This window comes from Pyrgilauda ruficollis, unplaced genomic scaffold (genome assembly GCF_017590135.1).
Source record: "Pyrgilauda ruficollis isolate IOZ18807 unplaced genomic scaffold, ASM1759013v1 scaffold23, whole genome shotgun sequence".
NCBI classification, from domain to species: Eukaryota; Metazoa; Chordata; class Aves; order Passeriformes; family Passeridae; genus Pyrgilauda; species Pyrgilauda ruficollis.
Window position 1 is genome coordinate 16265011 of NW_024522539.1, and position 20619 is coordinate 16285629.

The 20619-nt window shown below is 53.1% G+C and overlaps 1 protein-coding gene across 1 annotated transcript; it reads left to right on the plus strand.

Moving 5' to 3' along the window:
* The first annotated feature begins 215 nt into the window (after positions 1 to 215).
* LOC121354438 (dual oxidase 2-like) lies at positions 216 to 19414 on the plus strand. The gene is given in 35 exon segments (XM_041469075.1): positions 216 to 245; positions 247 to 346; positions 349 to 432; positions 1137 to 1220; positions 2665 to 2829; positions 3446 to 3633; positions 4674 to 4875; positions 5373 to 5539; positions 5625 to 5685; positions 5806 to 5902; positions 6110 to 6197; positions 6537 to 6639; positions 6812 to 6975; positions 7406 to 7572; positions 7732 to 7850; positions 8615 to 8752; positions 8975 to 9088; positions 9707 to 9909; positions 10104 to 10289; positions 10724 to 10949; positions 11549 to 11642; positions 11839 to 12014; positions 12875 to 12944; positions 14452 to 14547; positions 15283 to 15461; positions 16259 to 16489; positions 16699 to 16798; positions 16917 to 16966; positions 17097 to 17224; positions 17433 to 17586; positions 17723 to 17955; positions 18109 to 18267; positions 18469 to 18624; positions 18733 to 18861; positions 19292 to 19414. Coding segments are annotated over 35 exon segments (4764 nt in total).
* Positions 19415 to 20619: the final 1205 nt, after the last annotated feature.

The following is a 20619-nucleotide window of genomic DNA, read 5'->3' on the forward strand; positions in this document are numbered from 1 at the left end:
ATGAAGGGCTCTCTGTAATGGAGCAGACACAACGAGATGATGAGCTGTGAGTGTGAACTGGGACACCCCAAGGCAGGGCCACTGCTCCTGCTCCAGCAGAAAGGTGTTCTCAGGCCAGCTGACACATCCCAGCAGAACCTTCCCAAGGTGATGGGGTCTCACATGGCTCCTGCCCGCTTCCCAGAGCCCAAATTAGCAGGCACTGCTGATGGATGATGGCAGCAGTGAGCTTTTACCCAGCAGCAGAACCCACAAAAAGGAGCTGAGGTTTGGTCTTCCCATGTTTCCAGCCTCTGGGAAGAGTCCACCTGCAGCTCCCTCCCTCTCCTCTCCATTTGCAGGTTGCTGCTTCAAAGACCCAGTGGCCAATGGACCCTGCAGCAACGATGCTGAGTCTGCTTGTGGTTCTGGTGGGAACATGGACCTTGGGGAGTAAGTGTGATTTTGGGGAGGGGAACCCAAGGGGAGATCCTGGCTAGTTGATGCCCCTCAGGGGAGTTTCCTCTGACCCACAGGACACCATATCAGAGCACCCTGTTCTTTGGAAGTGCTCACAGCAGGGTGAATGGAACCAGGTGGTGTTTATGGTCCCTTTCAAAAGAAATTCTATCATTCTATGATGCAGTTTGTAAGGAGATAAGAAAAAATTGGAACAAAGTGCAGGCAGATACTGCCCTACAGCAGCTGAGTACACAGCTTGTTAGCTGGAGCTGGAAGTCTTTGCTAGTATTAGCAAAACAAAAATTAAAAGTAATAAAAATGAACATGAAGGATATAAGTCTGATGCTGATACAAAAGCACCAAGTGTTTCCTTGATTCACGTGGACATTGTAGGAGGCAGAAGTAAGGAGAGGTTTCTGATCCAGTGGGAGAGAAGGAGAAAAGGAATGTCTTTTGGGATTAGACTGGTGGTGGCCACAAATTGATCTGGGCACATCAGGATCACAAGCATGAGTTTTTAATTTTGGCTCTTGTCCCTCAAAAGGTGTGCAAAACTTGTCTGAAAACCTGAATAATTGGGAAGTTTCAGAAAGAACATGAGAAAAAAATCACAATATAAATGTAATTCTTTAGTGGTGATGCTTGTTTCATGTTTTTTTTCTTGCTGCTCATCAAGTGGGTCTCGTCTCTTCCAGGAGCCCAGCAGAGCATCTCCTGGGAGGTGCAGCGCTATGATGGCTGGTACAACAACCTGCTGCACCACAGCCAGGGCTCCGTGGGTGAGTGCCAGGCATGGGAATGCTGGGATGGGGCAAGGTGAGCTGCCCCTCGGGCATCTGGCTTGCCTTGTGGCTTTGAGACAGGAACCTTTCTGAGCTGAGCCTGAGCCAGGCAGGTCAGCAGACAGTGCCAGCTCCCATCCATGGGCACAGACGCACCTGAGAGCCCTGCTAGAGCAGCAGGGAGGGGCCAGACTGCCCATGTCTGGGCATTGCCACGTTCTGCTGCTGCCCTGGCACAATCTGCAGGTCACACTGGTGTTGGATCAGTCCCAGAGCAAAGCTGGGCCTTTGTGAGATATCTCAGAATAGACTCAGCACTTTTCAGCAGGTATTTCTGTGATGGTCAGGGATCCCAGAGCTGCAAAAAACCATCTTTAGCCAAAATCAACGTGCAGTTCAACAAGGATTCAAAACAAGGCAGAAGAGTTCATGGTGCAGGCATGCTGAACCTTTTGATTTTCTGCCCTGCAGAGAGGTGATACCATGTACTGGTCAGTACTGGGAGAGGCATTTGGGATTTCCCTGTGCCATTGTTTCCTCGTGCCAACAGCCAGTCCATGGGCTCAGCTCTAGATGTCCCTGAGCCAGGGACCAGGACAGATCAGGCAGGATCTTATTTAAAACACTGAAGATTCTGAATCCTCATTTCTGGCAGGTTGGTCACTGCTCTGGTGACAAACTGCCACAGCTTCGAGTCCAAAGGGCTTTCCCACATGACACGTGTGTCACCAGCCTTTAGTAACATCAAAGCCTGACAGGAAAAACCAGCCCTGACAGAGCAGGTCTTCCTCTTCTAGAGCAGACAGATCAGACCTTAACTTTTGGAAACCAACATGGAAACTAAGCCACAAACTAAAGCAGGAGTTCAGGATTTCCCCCAGTTCTGGGGAGCTCCAGTGAATGGAGCCCACCACACTGGTGACAAGCCTTTTAAAACCAGTGAGAAATGACCTCCTGCCTCTGGGCTTTTCAGTTTTGGGACCAGCAGCATGTGCAAAATCAGGGTGTTTCTCTCTCATCTTCACACTTGTCTTGCTACCTCTCTGGCTGCTCCCTCTCCCATTCCCTATGGTGCTGGAAAACACCACACTTGTGTAGGATTACACAGTTGACACATGACAGCTCAACATTGCTCCAGTTACCCTCTGGAGCACCATCCCAGACCTCCAGGAGGCAGCAGGGATGCACACAGGCAAGAGAAGGACAACTGGAAGAGAGGAGGATCCCTCCTGGCTTTAAGAGTACTGATTCCCGTGTTGCAGGAAGTTTTGGGCGATGCCACCAAAGCTTGCATGTTCTTGGCCACTCTGAGAACCCGTGCCCTCCTCTCGCTTTCTTCTGGGACCTGAACACACATCCACATATCCTGCTGTGGCTGTGCCTCCCACCGGCTAGCACAGAACCCACGTGAAGCAAAATTCCATGTTTTTTGGTGCTGCAGGAGCCAGGCTGCTGCGTCTCCTGCCTGCCAACTACGCGGACGGCGTGTACCAGGCGCTGCAGGAGCCCCGCGTGCCCAGCGCTCGCCAGCTGAGCAACGCGGTGGCACGGGGACCCTCGGGGCTGCCCTCCCGCAGGAACACAACCGTGCTGGCTGTCTTCTTTGGTAAGACCTGGGGCCCTACACCAACTGCAAAAATGGAGCTTTGGGTAGAAAAAATGTTGGTTTCTCAAGCACCCAAGGCTGTGCATCGGAGCGCTGCTCACCCAGCCCTCGTGTGGATGTCAGACCCACAAACCTGGGGTATGAGGTTACCACAGCACTGTCTGGCTAGGAGAGCTCGTGTGGGTTTTTGGTGACCTTTGCCAGTTGACCCAGGTGCTGATATTTGTCAGTTGGGAACTTCCTCATTTCTTTTAGCAGTGGAGTTGCCCCACGGCGAAAACACCGGACAGATGCGATAAGAGCCGTGCTGGGCTAAACTGCTGCAAGTTGGAGCAGTTTTTTCAGTCTCCCAGGAGCTCAGTGAGGTCTTAGGTCTTCAGGCCTGGAGATGTCTGTCTCTGGGAAATCATGGAATCCCAGAATGTTTGGGTTGGAAGGGATCTCAATGGTCATCTTGCTCCGGCAGGTCAGGTTTCTTCCAGCCCTGTTCAACCTGGCCTGGGTCACCCTTGCTGCACGTGGTGGTCCCCTCAGCCTGTGCTGCCCTCCCTGGTGTCCTGCTCCAGGTGCTGGAGGCACTCCTGGCAGCTGCTGACCACGCTTTGGTGTCTGTCAGGTTTCCACGTGCTCTTGGACATCCTGGAGACAGAGAAACCCGGCTGCCCTGCTGAGTTCCTCAACATCCACATCCCCCCTGGAGACGCCGTGTTTGACCCTGCTGGCACTGGAGATGTGGTCCTGCCCTTCCAGCGCGCCCGCTGGGCAGCAGAGACAGGACAGAGCCCCAACAACCCCCGGGAACAGGTAGGTGTGGTTTCCTCTGCTCTTCGCCTTTCCTCCAAATTCTTCTTCACCCACCATCAAGGTCAGTAGCACCCAAGATAATTGGCAAAAATAAAATGAGAGCGCGCTACTATGTCCTTAAAAAGACACATCTCTCAAGCGTTTGGATCAACTATATGAACCCAAAGTCAATTTGCAGGTTTCACATTGAGCAATGCTAGTGATTGCCCAGGGTCAAAGCATTTCCTGCATGAAGAAAAGGTAATTAAGTCAGTTAATTACTGCATGTTCTTTTAGGCACCAAGTCCTGTGTTTAATAATGTATCACAAAGCTGAGCTGGCATTGACACAAAGTTGGGGCGCTTCCCTGATTTTCAGTCATTTTGGAAAATAAATCCAGCTTTTCCCCCAGTTTCTCTGGATTTTGCTGTTCTGCTTGTGTTCCCCAGATTTCTTTCATGCTTGAGATTGTCCCAGCCAAAATCACCAAAGTGGAATATCCCCCTGAACCTTTCATGTGACAAACCCTGAAGAGACCAGTTTAGCAAGTGATGCTTTTGTCAACATTTAAAAGCCTAAGAAATTGGAAACTCCAGCATGTTATCAGAATAAAAAGCATGTTTCCATGCAAACATTTGGCAGGGGAGATACTCAACATGCTGCCAGGACAGTGGGACTTCCTGCTGTGAGATCAGAGGGGACAGCTCTGGTGTTCCCAGTTTCCCCAGAGATGGGTTTAGTCCCCTTCCAGCCTACACAGGACTCACAGATGTCTGCTTCTGGGCATAGTCAAGATAACTGGGGAAAAAACAATCTCAAATGTACTTTTGAAAAGCTTGTACCTGGTCTTTTCCTCTACTTGGCACTAACTCCTGAAGTTTGCACAGAGATTATCTGTGTATTTATTTGCTTCCTGAGAGCCCTTGTTAAATAAAATAGGGTTAAAACAGACTGTTTTGCAAGAGCAAAAGAGGCAGACTGAGGCTTTCCAGACCTCTTTTCTACACCTTTCTATCAAAACCCTGGCCCCTGCTAATGTCTCTTCCCTGTGCCTGCCCTAGACCAACGAGGTGACAGGCTGGCTGGATGGCAGCTCCATCTACGGCCCCTCTCACTCCTGGAGCGATGCCCTGAGGAGCTTCCTGGGGGGACAGCTGGCATCAGGGCCCAACAGGAGCCTCCCGAGGCAGACAGACGGGAGGGTTCCCATGTGGAAGGCGCTGGATCCGTCCACGGGACAGGGCGGTCCCCGAGGGATCTATGGTAAGGGTGGCATTCCAATAGTTTTTCATCCCTGATTGGGAGCAGGGGGTCCCTGGAGCTGAGCCCAGAGTGGAGCCCAGGAAGGGGGAAAGGGCAGAAGACGCAGGGAGGCAGGATGTATGGATCAGGAGGGCTGTGGGAGAGCAGGCAGTTTCCCAAAGGGGTGGAAGATTTGAGCCCCAGCAAAGACACAGCAGAAACTCCAGGGGCCACATGCCCAGGTGGCAATGTCAGAAACCAGCTCTGATCCCAGCTGCACTCTGCTGCTCATACAAACCCACTCAGCTTGCTTGGAATTCCTCACCTGCCCAGCAGGTCCGTGCTGGGGGCTCGGTGCTGCTTCTCACTTGCCCAGGTTGCTGGTCTGCCTGGGGAGGAAGGAAGGGTGACAAGGGGACACTGGGCTGATCCACAGGGCTGGGTGCGCTCCTCCAGCCATGGGCAAAGCTAAACCCAGTGGTGACATCCCCCACTGACGGTCATGGTGGCTCTTGCAGACCTGGGGAGTGCCTGGGGGAATGAGAACCCCTTCCTGCAGGCTGAGAGCATCGCCTGGTTTCGCTACCACAACCATCTGGCCACAGCCCTGGCCCAGAAGCATCCTGCCTGGTCCGATGAGGATCTCTTCCAGCACGCTCGCAAGAGGGTCATCGCCACTTTCCAGGTGAGGGGCGGGACCCCCCCAGCTCTGCTGGGACCCCCAAGATCTTGCATGGTTCTGGCCCTGACCCAGCTTCCCTGTTCCCTAGAGCATTGTTCTGTATGAGTGGCTGCCGACCCTGCTGGGCACACGGGTCCCGGAGTACCAAGGTGAGGGGGAGGCAGGCAATGGAGTGTAGGAAGCAGGGGAGGGGGACTAGGGGAGCTGGTGGGTGGGGAGGGAGAGGGAGCTTGGCACCTTTTCCCTCCAGCCTGGCCACTGCCCCACAGGTTACCAGCAGCACCTGGACCCCAGCCTCTCTCCTGAATTTGTGGCAGCTGCGGGGCAGTTCCTGGCCACCATGGTGCCTCCAGGAGTTTACAAGAGGTAGGAGCAGCCTGGCAGGACTATGGGACTGCAGTGCCTGTGTGAGGGGAGGGATGCCCAAGCTGGGTTGGTGACTGGGAATGGTCTTTGTTGGGATGGTCTCTGTCCCTACCCCATGTCCTGCCCTCGGCTGAGACAGCCAAGCCCTGGCAGCTCCGGGCAGCCATGGCTCAGGGCTGTGGGCTCAATCCTTCTCTGTTGTTCCAGAGACAGCAGGTGCCGGTTCCAGAATGTGTCTGTCTCCGGTGCCTCGTTCCCAGCAGTGCGGCTCTGCAACAACTACTGGAGCAGAGAGGTACCGGGGCTCCTGAGGATGTGGCAGGCTGGCCAGGGGGCTTCATCCCTTGCTCTGTGTTATGGGGCACTCCACAGGGGTCTGTAAGGGAAATTAGGTGCAGAGCATGACAGCCAGACAAGGGGTGAGAGATCGTCCCCATCCAGCATCCCCAGCCTTCAGCTGTGTCAGGCTCAGACCTTGAGGCTGATCTGATGTGGAGAAAATGAGCGTGGAAGAGGTCCCCAATTCCCCTACACCATGAGCCTGCACCCCTGGGGGCACCAGTTCAGGGTTGTGGGGCTACTTTCTGTCCTCCCTTGTGCAAGAGGAATCACTTGCTCTTCCCATGCCTGTCAGAGCCCCGGGCTGCAGCAGGCAGAAGAGGTGGACAACCTCCTACTGGGGATGAGCTCACAGATAGCAGAGCGGGAGGACAACGTTGTGGTGGAAGATCTCCAAGGTCTGTACTGCAGCTGTGCCTTGGTGGGGGACCCCCGCTCCTGAGGCTGTGCTGGGGGCAAGGTGGGGAGGCAGGTCCCACTGCCTCCTTCATCAGCACCCAGCCACACACTTCAGCCTCTCTAGTGGAGGTACAGAGAGCCACAGGACACATGGAGCATGTCCACCCACAGATTATTGGTATGGGCCCCTGAAGTACTCCCGCACTGACCGCGTGGCCAGCTGGATTCAGCGAGGGCGAGACTTTGGCCTGCCGACCTATAACCAAGTCCGGCAGCATTTTGGGCTGAAACCGCTCCAAAACTGGTCAAACCTTGCCCCACACCTCGAGCCACAGGTAACAGGGAACTGGTCTGGGCAAGGAATGTATGCGGGCCAAAGGCTGATGGGACCTTCCAGGCAGGAACTGAATTCTGCAGGAAGAGGGAGATCAGTGCATGTCCTGCCCTGGCTGATTTTCATGCCTGCAGGGGTGTAACTGTGCAATTTCATGGCATGAATAAACCATCCTGCCCCAGTGCTACACTCCCGTGCCACCAGGCACTCTGCTCCTCCTAGAGCTGAGATGCCCTGGCAGTGATGCTCAGTTGCTCAAGTTCAAGCCATGAGCTCGAGGCTGTGTGAGGCTCAGCATCCTCCCAGCCCACAGATGTGTGTAGTGCCTGGGAAATGCACATTCCTTACACCTCCTAAGGCTTGCCAACACTTTGTGATGCCCTGGCAGAATTCCCTGTGCTCACAGATGTGTGGTGGGGGTTTCTCACCAGGTCCTGCAGAAGGTCGCTGCCCTGTATGGCAACAACGTGGCTGGGCTGGAGCTGCTCCCTGGAGGCATGCTGGAGGCTGAGGGCTCCCTCTTCTCTACCATCATCCTGGAACAGTTTCTGCGCCTCCGTGATGGAGACAGGTTTTGGTTTGAAAACACCAAGAATGGGTAATGGATTTGTCCCTGTCTGTGAGCTGCACTGCAAACCCCAGTAACACACGAAAACTGGAGCTGGAGGAAAAAGCACCCTCCAGCTTCCTCAGTTCCCTCCTGCTGCTGGTCAGTGGCACCTGGGGCAACCACTTGTCTCCATGTCGTTTTCCTCAGGCTGTTCACAGAGGAGGAAATCAGGGAGATCCGTAACACCACCTTTCACAGCGTCCTGACTTCCGTCACCTATGCCAAATCCACAGACCTCCAGCCCCACGTGTTCATTTGGAGAGAGGGTGAGTGCACCCTGCAATGGGAGGGCACAGGGAGGGAATGGCTCCTGCAAGGCAACAAGGAAAACAGAGCCATCCCAGTGACACAGCTGGTGAGTAAATGGCACAGGGAACACATCAGGTTTGGAGTTTCTTAGCCTCACACCTGCTATGACCCTAAACCAACAAAATGGGCACAAAATACAAGGGTTGCTTGTGAGCGAGACATTGATGCATGATGCAGATGTTGAAAGAAGACTATAGTGCAGGCAGGCATGATCCCAAGGGGAAAATGCATATTACTTTTGGCAAAATGCCTTTTCCTCTTGGAATCTTGCCACATCTTCCCATTTACTGTAAGCATTACATTTGGGCAATGTTCCAGACGTTGCAAGGTGCTTTTGTTCCCTTGGTGTGCCTTCCTTGTAATCACACCAGGAGGACTTCCTGGATCTGCAGCATCCAGATGAGTGTAGGCTCTGAGCCCTGGATTGCTGTGGCCCAGGGTGCCTCTTGGTCAGCCCATCTCAGCAGGAGAGGTGATGGTGCTGAACCTCCAGAGCACTTGAGTCTAGTTCTGTGCTTGGTTTGCTGTGGCAGGCAAAAGTTGAACCCAAACCCAAAGGCTGTCCCCAGGATCTGGAGTTTAAATCAAGCACCCCAATTCTGCACTTCTGGGTCACTCAGCCATGACCCCCATCAACATTTTAATGCAGAGGCTCCTGGGGGTGATGCAGGTGAGCTGGGTACAAGGTCAATGACACTCACAGCCTGTTTCCCCCTTGCAGGGGACCCATGCCCCCAGCCCCAGCAGCTGACAGCTCAACACCTGGCCAGCTGCACGCCCATGGTGGTGCTGGACTACTTTGCAGGCAGCGGCGCAGGCTTCGGGATCATCATCGTCGTCCTCTGCTGTCTGCCCCTGGGTTTGTCATTCTGTTTCCTCTTCCTGTCACCCTCCTCCTCTTCCACCTGTCCACCAGAGAAAGGGGCTGAGTGCCCAGGGACAAAGCACTTCCCAGCTGGAGCTGCTGAGTCCTGGTCTCTGCTGAGGTGCTTGAGCTGGCAGGGTCCTTGGCACCAGGAGGGAGCCGAAAGGGGAAAGGAGCTTGTGATCTCTCATGCCCCCTTCTCCCTTGTGTCCCCAGTGACTCTGTTTGTTGCCTGGGTTGTTGCTGTTTTCCGCAAGAGAGACTTCAAGAAGCTGCAGAGGAAGCAGGGCACCAGCGTGCGCAGGGAGGTGTCCGGCGAGGCCATACACGGTGAGGTGACACTGCCAGCCCTGCGGTGGCACCTGCTGCTGCTGCTGCAGCCAGGGCACACGCTGAGGCACGGCTGGGCCTGGCGCTTATACCCAGATGGGATGTAGGGAGGAACTGTTTGCCCAGAAGCACAGTCAAGCAGTGGAACAGGGAGCCCAGAGAGCTTGGTAGCTCATCCTATTCAAGAGATGACCAGACACAGTGTTGAGCAGACTGACCTGTGGCTGGTCAAGGTTGGGCAAGACACCCTTCCAACCTGAGTCCCTTCCAACCTGAGTCCCTTCCAACCTGAGTCATCCTGTGCCCCTCCAATTCCAATCCTCCCAGACCACACCTTGCCTGAGGGAAACCTGTGTAGAGCAATTGTACCAGCAGCTCCAGGACAGGGACAGTAGCTCCTCACTCTGCACACTGGAAAAATGCTGCCTCCCTGCTCCATGGTGGTACTCCTCCTGTGTTCATGTGCTTGAGCTCTGCAGTGAGGAGATCATCATTATTCCTTTAAGAAGAGACCTTCCTGGTCATGAAATCACTCCCAAACTGCCTCTCAGTGAAGGAGGTTCTGACATGAGTAGGAACCTTTCCAGACCAGCTGAGTCTTGTGTTCTCTCCCACCAGCCATGGAGTGGCATGGGCCCAAGACAGACAACTGTCCTGTCTACATTCAGTTCCAAGCTGACAAAGTGCTCAAAGTGCTGGATAGCAGAGGGTCTGTGCTCCGGAGCATCAACCTGAAAGCCCAGCAAAGAGTGGAGGTGATCCTCTCCAACAACAGAGGGAACAAAGCTCTGCTCCTGAAGAGCCCCAAGGAGTACGACCTGGTAAGTACCATGGTGCCTGGGTTATGGCACCTTCCCCTGCACCCTCCACAGTCCTCTGCACCACTCATCTGGGGGCACTGGGAGCATTGTAAGGCCTTGAAGGGAGCTTGTGGCCTCCTGAGAACCACCAGATCCAATAAATACCATGGAGCTGAGCCTCTGGTGATCACAGCCAGTCTGTGGGTCCTTTGCAGGTGCTGCTCTTCAATGAGGAGGCCGAGAGGAGCACCTTTGTTGGGAAGCTAGGAGACTACTTGAAGGAGAGCAGATTTGACCTGCATCTGTCTGAGATGAAGGAGCAGAGCCTAATGAAGCGGGCAGTCACCCAGGAGCAGAGAAAACAAATTCTAGAGACTTTCTTCAGGCACCTGTTTGCTCAGGTGTGTAGAGGTGTAGCAAGCCCTGATGTGTGTGGGAAGGTATTTCTGTATTGATTAAACAATGGACACTGGGGCTGGTGCTTTCTGGAAGAGCTGGTAAGCCACACACAAGGAAGCTGCCGATACTTCCAGGAAATACATTTTCCTTTGTAGAAGACAAAGGGAGATCTCCTGCAGTGATACAAGTGTCTATAGTGGCAAAGAGACTATTGGGTGATGTAACAGGTCTCCAGAGCGGTCAGTCACGTGGAGTGTGAGAAGTCACATTGTGTAGGGGAGAGACACAGGACTTTCTCCATGATATCTGCCAAGAGTTTTGTGCCAGGCAGCCACCAGTCTTTGTGCAATAGGTCAGAAAGGAAACACCAGCCTTCTGGTGTTTCACAGCTCTGCCATCACTCACAGCATTTCTTTTGGTGGGACACAACCTGCAGGTGCTGGAAATCAACAGATCTGATGCCGGGGAGCTCAGCTTTGAATCTTCACAGAAGGCAAAGGAGTCTCTCACCTGTGAGCTGAGCAGGGCTGAGTTTGCTGAAGCCCTGGGGCTCCAAGAGCACTCCATGTTCGTGGAGTCCATGTTCTCCCTGGCTGACAAGGATGGCAATGGCTACATCTCCTTTCGGGAGTTCCTGGACATCTTGGTGGTCTTCATGAAAGGTGGGAGCTGGAGCTGGTTAATGCCTCTGTCTGCTCCCTCGGACCTGTTTCTAGGCTCTGTCAGAGTAGAGGACATGATTCACACAGCAGGTCAACCTGTAGACACTGCTACAGGTTAAAATTTCCTTCACTCAGGACAGCTTCAGCTTGGGTTATGGGGCATGACAACGTAATTGTGTTTTCTGGAAGATGGTTCATGAGGGGAGCTGTCTTCCACCACCACAGACATGTCAGCCCTTTCTCCTGAAGGGACTGTGCATCCTGTACCTGGGAGGTCGTAGCAGCTGTGTCTCACATCTGATTCTCCCTAAATGACCACTGAACAGTGGATTCACAGGAGGAGGCGTTGAATGCCAGATTCAATCAAAACAACCCCCAGAAAAATCATTGCTCTGCAAAAGCACACTTTGACTTTGAAAAATAATGCACAAGAAAGAATGTGTGTCTACCCAATATTTCACCTTGTATTTGAGAAAGTCAAGTGGAAGGGTGAGGCTTCACTGCTGCAGGGTCCAGACACTCAAAACCAACACATGAAATAATCTTTGTTGATGAAAATAGGATCTTCTTCTTACTTTGCCTCTTCCTCTCCCCACCAGGGTCCCCAGAGGAGAAGTCCAAGGTGATGTTCAGGATGTATGACATTGATGAGAATGGATTCCTCTCCAAGGAGGAGTTTCTGAGGATGCTCAGGTACTCTCCCTCCTCTCTCCTAATGTTTTCACAATGTTTGTAGACATGTCTTCACAAGCAAGTCCCAGTTTCTGTGCTTCTGTGCACCATGGATTCCACACTTGCAACCAAGAGCCCATTTCTCCCGTGAAAGTGGTCTGGGACTCTGCTCTGTGTTATTTGAGGGACTCAGCTGGGGTTCCCATCTCGCCTCCAGGTCCTTCATTGAGATCTCCAACAACTGCCTGTCCAGAGAACAGGCAGAGCAGGTGACCGAGTCCATGTTCCGGGCCTCGGGGTTTCAGGACAGGAATGAGCTGACATGGGAGAATTTCCATTACATGCTGCGGGACCACGACAGCGAGCTTCGGCTCACCCAGCTCTGCGTCAGAGGTCAGTGGCACGAGCCCTGGGACAGCCCAGGTCCTGCAAGGCTGGAGGCAAAGGGCACCACCCAGTATGGAACTCTCAAATCCTGGCCTCTTGGGTTCTTTGCTGTCGGGATGACTTTGAGAGTCCCTTTTTCCCAGCTTGATGTTCGAAGAAAGAGCCGGGATTCTTCGGCTCTGGTTCACAAGGTTGTTTATTATCTATTATCTAAAATATTTTCTCTCAGACCTGCAGAGGTCTGCTCTGCAGGTCTGTCAAGGGCACTCTCCCCGCCCCTGGGCTGGTGTTGTCTTTTTATACTAAAAACTACGTGTACTTTATTTACAGTTATTTTCCAATACCTATCACCTATGTTAGACTGTCTACTTCTACTCTAAACCAATCTAAAATCGCCACCATCACCACCAAAAAAAATAGAAGTTAAAAAAAAAAACAAAACAAAGAACACCCAAATTTCTCCATCTTAAGACTCCAAACCCCCGTTCTAAAAATCCCAAAATTCTACTTTTCACCCTGTGACAACTACTATTATGCTACTTAAACTTTTATGACTTGTAATTCTTCATACAAAGTTAGTAATTTACTCCATAAATCAAAATCAAAGTCACAATACCTTTGGCTGCGTGCCAAAGTTTCAGAACCCCCTGCCAGAAACTCGTGCCATCCAAGACAATCAAAAAGATGTCCTGAGCTCCAGCTCTGGCCCATCAGTCTCCCCACCTCAGCTGCAGTAATGGGGCATCAGCTGTTGCTCCATGTGTGACATGTTTGGGTCACTTCAGAGTTTTTCCCTGCCCACAGGAGAGTCCTAAACTTTGTCTTGCATTTCCTGAACGGCTGTTTGTCCTTTTGTCTCCTCAAAGGTATCCCTGAGGTCTCCAAGCAAAATCTGCACAACTGTGTCTCCTTCATAAAAAAGAGCGAGCCAAAAGGGTAAGCTCCCTTCCTTAGTGTCACTCTTGCTATTCCTTCTCTTGCTGCCCTGGCTCACATCTATCCTCCACCCCAAGTTTTCCAACAAATGCTCCCACCAGGTGCTGGAGCTCCCAGTGCTGGGGAAGGGGTGGGAGGTGCATGCTGCAGTGGGGCTGCTGTCCTCCTCCCCAGGCACAGCCAGAAGGGAGGAATTGCCTCCTGCAGAGCCCTGTTGCATCCTCTGTGTGGAGGGGTGTCCTGCATTGCTCTTCAGATGGAGGGGTTATCTTGGAGTGAATCCAGACCATGTGCAATTGGAATTAATTCTGGTTCACAAGGTTGTTTATTATCTATTATCTAAAATATTTTCTCTCAGACCTGCAGAGGTCTGCTCTGCAGGTCTGTCAAGGGCACTCTCCCCGCCCCTGGGCTGGTGTTGTCTTTTTATACTAAAAACTACGTGTACTTTATTTACAGTTATTTTCCAATACCTATCACCTATGTTAGACTGTCTACTTCTACTCTAAACCAATCTAAAATCGCCACCATCACCACCAAAAAAAATAGAAGTTAAAAAAAAAAACAAAACAAAGAACACCCAAATTTCTCCATCTTAAGACTCCAAACCCCCGTTCTAAAAATCCCAAAATTCTACTTTTCACCCTGTGACAACTGCTATTATGCTACTTAAACTTTTATGACTTGTAATTCTTCATACAAAGTTAGTAATTTACTCCATAAATCAAAATCAAAGTCACAATACCTTTGGCTGCGTGCCAAAGTTTCAGAACCCCCTGCCAGAAACTCGTGCCATCCAAGACAATCAAAAAGATGTCCTGAGCTCCAGCTCTGGCCCATCAGTCTCCCCACCTCAGCTGCAGTAATGGGGCATCAGCTGTTGCTCCATGTGTGACATGTTTGGATCACTTCAGAGTTTTTCCCTGCCCACAGGAGAGTCCTAAACTTTGTCTTGCATTTCCTGAACGGCTGTTTGTCCTTTTGTCTCCTCAAAGGTATCCCTGAGGTCTCCAAGCAAAATCTGCACAACTGTGTCTCCTTCATAAAAAAGAGCGAGCCAAAAGGGTAAGCTCCCTTCCTTAGTGTCACTCTTGCTATTCCTTCTCTTGCTGCCCTGGCTCACATCTATCCTCCACCCCAAGTTTTCCAACAAATGCTCCCACCAGGTGCTGGAGCTCCCAGTGCTGGGGAAGGGGTGGGAGGTGCATGCTGCAGTGGGGCTGCTATCCTCCTCCCCAGGCACAGCCAGAAGGGAGGAATTGCCTCCTGCAGAGCCCTGTTGCATCCTCTGTGTGGAGGGGTGTCCTGCATTGCTCTTCAGATGGAGGGGTTATCTTGGAGTGAATCCAGACCATGTGCAATTGGAATTAATGCAAGGCAGGCTTGCAGAAAAGAGCTGGACATGTTCCCAGCTGAGCCTGAGATGGGAAGTGGAGAAAAGGGGAAAATTTCAGCAAGCACTTCCAGTAAAGAGAACTGTGGGTTAGACATAGCTCTATTTTCACAGAACCATCTCAGAGGAGAAGAAAGACCCAAATCTGGACACTGTGAGTCACTACATGGAGCGAAAAGGCCAAGAACTGAGGAAGAGACCAGGAAGAAAGTGAGTCCCCTCACCACCTGTGCCTCTGGGGCTCAGGCTTATCCTGTTTGCTGTTTCTCACACCTCCATGTCAGACTGGGTAGCCTTCCAGGCAAATGTCACTGCTCCAAGGAGGCACTTGTTGGCCAAGGAGCTACAGAAAGAATTCCATCTTGGCAGGACAGTGCCATGGCTGGGTCTGGGTCATGTGCCTCTACAAAAAAAAAACCAAAAACACCAAACAGATGAAGTGGCCAACTCCAGAGGTTGGCATAGTGGCTTTTAGAGAAGGGTCTTGTCTGACAGTTCCTGCCTGTGCTCCTCTGTGGTTCATCTAGACTGCCTACAAGAGCTGCAGGAGACAATTTGGTCCTTCCTGCTGTGGCAGCAGCAAGTATTTGTTCAAGGAAGCAGTTCAGCTGCTGCTACTGATGGCCAGAATATCTTGGTTTGCCTTAATTGCACCAATTAAGGAAGTTCCCCTTTTGCAGATAGTTTTTATGGTTGAATATTACTATGAAATTTACAGTTCTCATCTACAGTTTCATTTGTGAGTCACTGCCTCCACGTTTGCCACCAGCTTTTGAAGGCATTGTGGAGCAGGCTGACCTGAGATCACCCTCAGATGGTGTGTCCCGTAGGTCACCCCTGTCACTGATGTGCAAGAGTGCTTTAAAAGGAAACCCAAACCTGGGCGCTGAGCCATTCCTTGCCAGGAAAACCTCACAGTGACACCAGCACTCCTGTATTTGCCAGGGTGAACCAGTACCAGCTGCGCCTGTACACGGAAGCACAACGGAAGAAGTACGAGAGAAACAGAGTCCAGCAGAAGATCCAGGAGTTCAAACGTTTCGTTGAGAATTACCGGCGCCACATCGTCTGTGTCATCCTCTTCTCCGCTGTCACCGCCGGCGTCTTTGCCGAGAGAGCCTACTGTGAGTGCCCACCCTGCCCTGCTGCGGGCCGTGGTGGCTGCCTGGGGCACGATGGCGACTTGCCCGGCAAAACTTTGGGCAACAGTGTCAGTCCTCCCCTGGAGTGAGTCCCCAGTGGTTGGAATGGATCTCTGGAAGGATCTGGTGTAATGCCCTGCTCAGAGAAAACCCTTTTCCAAAGATGAATGAGGCTGCTGAAGGCCTTGTCTAGAGAAGGTGTGAAGAGTTCCAAGGCCGGTGATTCCACCGCCTTGCTTGGCCTGCGGTGGTTTTTGACCATCCTCCCTATGGAGAATTTCAAGAATTCAAACCTGAGTTTTCTACAGTGAAACTCATGCTCTTGCCTCACCTCCTTCCACTTTGCATCCCTGAGAAAGACCTCCTCTGTGCACCCATGAGATGGCTGCAGACAGCCAGCTTCCCTGACCCATCTCCTCCAGCCTGAACAAGCCCATTTCCCTCAGCCTTTCCCTTACACAGACATAGCTCTGTGATGTCCTCCAGCTCCCACCCATCCTGTTGGTCTCCACTGGACTCGTTCCATTTTATGGACTCCTCTTATATTGGATTAGCCATCTGAGGCCACAGTCCAAGGTGCAGATTTCCAGGTGGACATTCTCCTCCCTGGATCTCCAAGGACACCCTGTCATCCAGCAGTTCTGGGTCATTGTGCCCCTTTCCCCATGCAAACCCATCCCTGGTGTCCCGTTTTTGGTGGAGCCACACAGGTGGCTGTCTCCTTGCTGCAGGAAGGGTGACGGCCCTCAGCACTCACCCCCTCTGCTCTCCCTCCCCAGACTACGCCTTTGCATCCCCCAGCACTGGAATTGCACAGACCACCTTCGTGGGGATCATCATCTCCCGGGGATCAGCTGCCTCCATCTCCTTCATGTACTCCTACATCCTGCTTACCATGTGCCGCAACCTCATCACCGTCCTGCGGGAGACCTTCCTCAATCACTACATCCCCTTCGATGCCGCCGTCGACTTCCACCGCTGGATTGCCATGGCAGCCCTGATTTTCTCAGGTAGGCAGGCTGCTGGGGGATTGCCAGCCACCAGCAGAGGACCAGCCCATCACACCACGGCAGGACCAGGCAGAAGCTTAAGGACCTTGCAGAGACATAGATGCCCTCCACTACAGAAAGTCCTGGGTCCCTGGGGATATCAGCAGAGTCTGACACATCTCCATCGACATCAAGTGATTCTTCTTTCTCCGTGTTTTTGTCTCTTACAGTGCTCCACACTGCAGGTCACGTAGTGAATGTCTACATCTTCTCAGTCACACCTCTCAGTGTGCTGTCCTGCCTCTTCTCCAGTGTCTTTACAAATGATGGGTAGGTGGAATTTGAAGCAGAATCTAGACAAGTGTGTCCTGGGCATGGACAGAAATGAAAATGGAAACCATTAGTTCATTCTGGTCACTGCATGGTGCAATCTCTTGTCCTTCTCCAGGTCACAGCTCCCACAGAAGTATTACTGGTGGTTCTTCCAGACTATTCCAGGTGAGAACACCTAGCAGACAGACCTGCACACCTGTGTCCAGGATGGGCATCCCTCTGCCCAGTCCAGTCAGATCCCCTGTGGGGCTGCCCTGTTCTCCCCCACAGGGCCTCTCAACTCTTCCTCTCACAGGCATGACAGGAGTGCTGCTGCTCGTGGTCCTTGCTGTGATGTACGTGTTTGCCACACGCCACTTCCGGCGCGTCAGCTTTCAGGGCTTTTGGATCACTCACCACCTCTACATGCTGCTCTACATCCTGGTAAAGGATTTGGGCTGGAAGGGAGGGATGGTGCTGGTGCACTGCAAGCCTCTAGGTGAAGCCAGTGCAGCTGATGAGATGGAATGGCTTGGGGTAGTCCCAAAGGGAATGGTAGCCCCAGTCCTGGCTCCCCATTGCTGATGAGCTGCCCCCAAATCATCCCTGGGGTGATGACTCGCCTTGCTAAAGGGTTCTGCTCCCTGCCCAGGTCATCATCCATGGCAGCTACGCACTGATCCAGCAGCCCCGTTTCTACATCTACCTCATCATCCCAGCTCTCATCTACAGCGCGGACAAGCTGTACAGCCTGAGCAGGAAGAAGGTGGAGATCAGTGTGGTGAAAGCCGAGCTCCTGCCCTCAGGTACCACAACATCCCTGGCCACACAGCACCAGCCCAGCCCAGGCTCCCCGCAAGAGCATCAGGGGCTGCAGCGATGCAGGAACATCAACTCCTCAACATCTCCAGCTTAACGGAGCCCCCTCCCATCTCCCCCCAGGTGTGACCCACCTGCAGTTCCAGCGGCCACAGGACTTTGACTACAAGTCTGGGCAGTGGGTGCGCATCGCCTGCGTGGGCCTGGGCACCACGGAGTACCACCCCTTCACGCTGACCTCGGCCCCGCACGACGACACGCTGAGCCTGCACATCCGCGCCGTGGGGCCCTGGACCACCCGTCTGCGGGAGCTCTACTCTCCCAAGAACCTGGCCCTCCTCGGCACACTGCCCAAGGTGAGCCCTGCACAGGATGTCACACATGGGCACATCTGAGCCTAAGAGCACCTTGGCAAAGGGTTGTGCCAAGTCTGAGGCACTTCTCCAGCCCTGGGGGCTTCCAAGACCTGGGCAAGCAGAGACTTGTGCTAACAGCTAACTCCCTTCCAGCTCTACCTGGACGGGCCCTTTGGGGAGGGCCACCAGGAGTGGAACAAGTTTGAGGTGTCGGTGTTGGTGGGAGGAGGCATCGGGGTGACTCCCTTCGCATCCATTCTCAAGGACCTGGTGTTCAAGTCATCCATAAACTCCAAGCTGCTGTGTAAGAAGGTAAGAGTGTCTGAAAGACAAGCCCCCCTGAGAGGTTGGACTCAATGAACTCAGAGGTCTATTCCCACCTAATTGATTCTGTGATTCCGAAATGCCTCTCCTGCTGCTGGTGGTGTCTTTGGGGGTAAAATCCTCTGTGGAGTCCATAGACATTCATAAGGATGCTGGCCCCACTCTGGGCCTCATTCCGATGTGCCACAGATCTACTTCATCTGGGTGACGCGCACGCAGCGGCAGTTTGAGTGGCTGACAGACATCATCCGGGAGGTGGAAGAATCCGACAAGAACGGCTTGGTCTCTGTGCACATCTACATCACACAGCTGGCTGAGAAGTTCGATCTGCGCACCACAATGCTGGTGAGCCTGGACATCCGAGGGGGAGGATGCCAGCCATGCCATGCCAGGCTCTGCAGGGCCATGCTGGGCTGTGCTGGGCCATCTGACGTGCACCAATGTCTCTTTCAGTACATCTGTGAGCGGCACTTCCAGAAGGTGCTGAACAAGAGCCTGTTCACGGGGCTGCGCTCCATCACCCACTTTGGGCGCCCTCCCTTCGTACCCTTTTTCAGCTCGCTGCAGGAGGTGCACCCTGAGGTCAGTGTCTGGCTGGGGACAGCAGGAGTGCACCCACTGGCCATTGTGGAGGACTGGTCCCAGCCTGTGCCCAAGGGCCCGGAGACCTCAGTGGCACCTGCACCAAGAACAGAGCAGAAGGAGAATGAATCCTGTTTTCCCTCTGGAGTCAGGCTGAGCTGCAGGAGTCAGCAATGCCCCACACCAGCCAAACACCCCCTGCTATTGCAGGACCCCAGCTGCAACCACTGACCTGAGCGGGGGGGCTCCCATCCTTCCTCCATGGCCCTGGCAGCTCCATGGGAATGTGACAACCTCCCCAAAAGCCTCTGGAGGCTGAGACAGACTGCTCGGCCAGCATCCATGCCTAAAGCTGTCAGAGAGCAAGGGGGGCTGCACTGTGGGGAGAACTGTGCTGCAGTCTAACCCCTTTGGCTCCCTCCTTCCCCAGGTGCAAAAGATTGGAGTGTTCAGCTGTGGTCCGCCCGGGATGACAAAGAGCGTGGAGCAGGCTTGCCGGCAGATGAACAAGAAGGACCAGACCTACTTTGCACATCACTATGAGAATTTCTGACCCTACCCCACACTGTTCCAACTGTGGGTGCAGCTGCATTTTCTCACTCCAGCACCTAGCAGCAACACTTCCAGCAGCCAGGCTCCCAGGCTCCCACCCAGCTCCCTCCCCAGGTGAAAGCCATCCACAGCCGAGTGCAGGGATACTGAGACCTACACAGCAGAGACCTGTGTGCTAGTAAAGCCTTGCCATCCCAGCACTGCCCTACACGGCCCCAGTGTGAGCCCCTGAGCCCTGCTACCATCCACACATCCCTGCAGCCCCATGCCCAGGGCCATGCTGGTGTGCCCCAATCCAGAAAACCCACTTGGCGTGGTGTTGGAGTTAAACCCAGCTCTGGTTCCTTCATCACACAGGGCAGAGCTTCTGCTCTGCTGGGGGACTCAGGGAGTGTCTCTGACCAGCTTTGGGGAGCAGCTTGGTGCCTGCACAACCTGAATTCACAGCACTTTGTTCCAAGACCTATGTGGTGAACAGATGGGGTGAGGAGCCAGCAAGCTCCCTGCTATCCCTCTTCTTGAAACAACTCTTCTCACATACTCTTCAGTGCCTGCTTGTTAAATCTCTGAGCCTTCCCTGGGTTTGCATAAGGCCTTAGTTGTGTTTTCATTAGCTTCTTCCAGCTTCTTCCATCCTTTGATCAGGAATCAGCTGTACTTGTTTAAGTAATGCCTGACTTTGCATCACTGCTACTTTTGCAGGCTGTGGTTGAGCTCAAATAAAGCTGACTGAAGCCTTAAAACACTTTCTTGCCTCCTGTAATTGGGTCTTGGTCACCTGGGGACTTGCAATACTTGTGGCATAGTGCTGGCCTTTCTCCTGGCACAGAGCATTAACTCCAGCCCACTGGAAAATGGGCTAAGTTGGAGAGAGTTTCCCCTGCAGTGATGACATACATGGAGTCGGCGGTGGGGGATTTCAGGCACAGCCCCACTGCTTATCTCCACCAGCCCTATCACCCCCAGCAAGAGCTGCTGAAGGAGCAGATCAGACAAGGAGCCCAGCCAGCTGAGCTGTGGGAATAATTCCAGCCCTCGGGATGCTAAAGAGCCCCCTAGGACTACAGAGAGCAAATTTACATTTCCCAGCAAGAGTAATCTTGCAATGGCCACTGGTCTTCCAGCCATGCCAGTGGGGATCCCCAGAGGACAGGAGTCAGGATGGCCAGTGAATCCCCAGCCATGCCAACGGGGTTCTTCCCAGCA